The sequence below is a fragment of the Pyxicephalus adspersus genome, chromosome 1 (genome assembly GCF_032062135.1).
Source record: "Pyxicephalus adspersus chromosome 1, UCB_Pads_2.0, whole genome shotgun sequence".
Taxonomy (NCBI): Eukaryota; Metazoa; Chordata; class Amphibia; order Anura; family Pyxicephalidae; genus Pyxicephalus; species Pyxicephalus adspersus.
In genome coordinates this window covers 35,611,110-35,613,341 of record NC_092858.1, presented here as the reverse complement: position 1 = coordinate 35,613,341, position 2,232 = coordinate 35,611,110, and the positions used below count along the sequence as shown (strand labels likewise).

General features: G+C 36.3%; 1 protein-coding gene across 1 annotated transcript in view; it reads left to right on the top strand.

Annotated features, from left to right (window-relative positions):
• GTSF1 (gametocyte specific factor 1) overlaps nt 1-2,232 on the top strand; it is a gene marked incomplete in the record, with an annotated part of 6,826 nt that overhangs the window by 2,814 nt on the left and 1,780 nt on the right. Inside the window, 2 exon segments of the mRNA XM_072398318.1 lie at nt 811-937; nt 2,020-2,100. Coding sequence (XP_072254419.1) covers nt 811-937; nt 2,020-2,100 — 208 coding nt within the window.

The window sequence follows — 2,232 nt, the reverse complement described above, 5'->3', positions numbered from 1 at the left end:
GTTTTTTTCTGTAAGATATCAGTTCCACCATAAAGATATCTGATCCAAAATTTTGTTTTTGCAATAGGAATTTAGTATTTTTGATTGTTGCATTTAAGAATTGTGAACCTGAACTGAGGTAGACCGTCATACACATGATGAAATACATGTGTAGATGTCTGCATATCTAGCCTTGAGATTAGGACATCCCAGCTAGTTTGTATAGCCAGGTTGGTGCCATGGAGGTGCTCCCTGCCCAAGCCTGTCATTTAAGAGTGAAGACCTAAAACACATAACAGACCTTTCTCAACCAGTCTACAAATCTGGCTATGGCAAGTCATATTTATTATTGTGTTTTGATTGTATAATGAATGTAAAACACAGGTAAGCTGGACTTTTCAATACGAATCTTACAGAGAACGATTTAGACAAGAGGGACAGGTAATTGTGTGGGTAAGAAATCTTGCAGGTGGGGAGGAGGTGGTGAAAAAGCCAATTACAAGATGGCTTGTGAGGGAAAGTGAAACTGCTATCACAAATCTGTCTGTAATCCTGACAATGTTTTGCAAGAGTGGCCAAAAATGTTCTGCCCTTTGCTGTTTAACACAACAAACACAGTGTGCAATAGAATAGTGATGCATATAATGTAAATTAATCCTAAACTAGCATTTGGTCCTTGTCATCAACTGTTACTTAATGCTTGCCCGAGTCCAGCAGTAAAGATATTTCAACAGGAAACTTAAAGGGTTTGGGTCTGGAGTTGTATTCTTTTTATATAGAAAACTGTGTTACCATTGTTTTTTTGTTTTGTTTTTTTTTTTTCTCTAACAGAATCATCCAGCTCTTGCCTCTCAGCTTGTCACGTGCCCATTCAATGCTCGCCACCTTATACCTCGGGGAGAGCTAAGTTTCCACATATCCAGATGTGATGACAAAAGTTGCATCGAGAAGGATATCGGTATGAAATTTTTATCAGAGGCTATTTCCCAAATTTGGGGTAGTATATAAAACTTGGTGTGACGGTTTGGTCCTGCAATAATGCAAGACCATGGCTGCCCACCGATTCAGCATAAAAGAACATCTCACTTGATCTATTGATATAGCTGACAGACATCTCAGAACTGTAACAGTGGAGTTTTTTTTAGTTTATTTACTGTAGTCATGACAGAATCCATGACCCAAATTTCCAAGTTGTTTTCAGAACCTGATCATTTAGACTCCTATTGATGCACCACTGAAGTAGGAGAAGCTTGTTGCTTCTACCAGTGTTTTCTAGCCTTGGGTGCTTGCAGGACTTCCAAGGCAGGAATCACTCTACCCACAAATACACATGGCCATATCCATGGACAGCTCAGAAACGCAAAACAAAAGTAATGAGAAAAAGACTAAGTGGTCCATTGAGTCCGCTGGCTATTTTTTTCTAATTGTACTTTTTTTTTTTTTTTGTCTAAATATAAACTTTTTTTCCACAAGTATGTTTAAATGAACTTACTGTTGACTGATTCATTGTTGTGCAATTCACCTATAAACATCAGGATAATGGAAAAAAAATAATCACACTCCTATCTACAACCTAAATTAAAAAAGAGAAGCTGTAATAGTATCAGAATCTTAACAGCTAAAGTTTTTGTGAAAAACAACGCTTGAAATATATAAAACAAACAATGGACCTTCTGCTACCCTAACTAACCTATATTACTTGCCAGGCCACACATCAGAACGTTTCAAACAAGCGTTTGACTTGTCAGCAGGTGACTGTGACAATATGTAGGTTATTGTATGAATTTGTTTTTTTTTCCTAATGTTGGTTACAAACAATTACAGTAACTACAAACTTGCAAAGTTACAAGTACATATTATGTCACCATAACAAAAATTACAGTAAGTATTAAAAAAAACCAAGCTGGTGTTTTGTTTTTGTTTTTTTTAAAAAACAATATAAAAATAATCCAAACAATGCACAACATCTTCATCTTTTCAAATCCATGTAGATGTATATTTGCTCATTAGACCTCTTGAGTTCTTTTTGTTTACTTTCAGCTGATGAACAAAGCGCATATTGTCCAGAGGTCAAACCAAGCAATTGGACTGCTCCGCCATGTAGTGAGAACTGGGATGAAGGTATGAACTCGCAATACTATTCTGGTATTCCCCTGTTGTAATTATCCAATTGCTTGTTCTGACAAAGCACGACCTAAGTGCCTCTTTTTAAATCCTTAGAAAGTGTTTTATGTGTTTTGGTAACTTCAATTT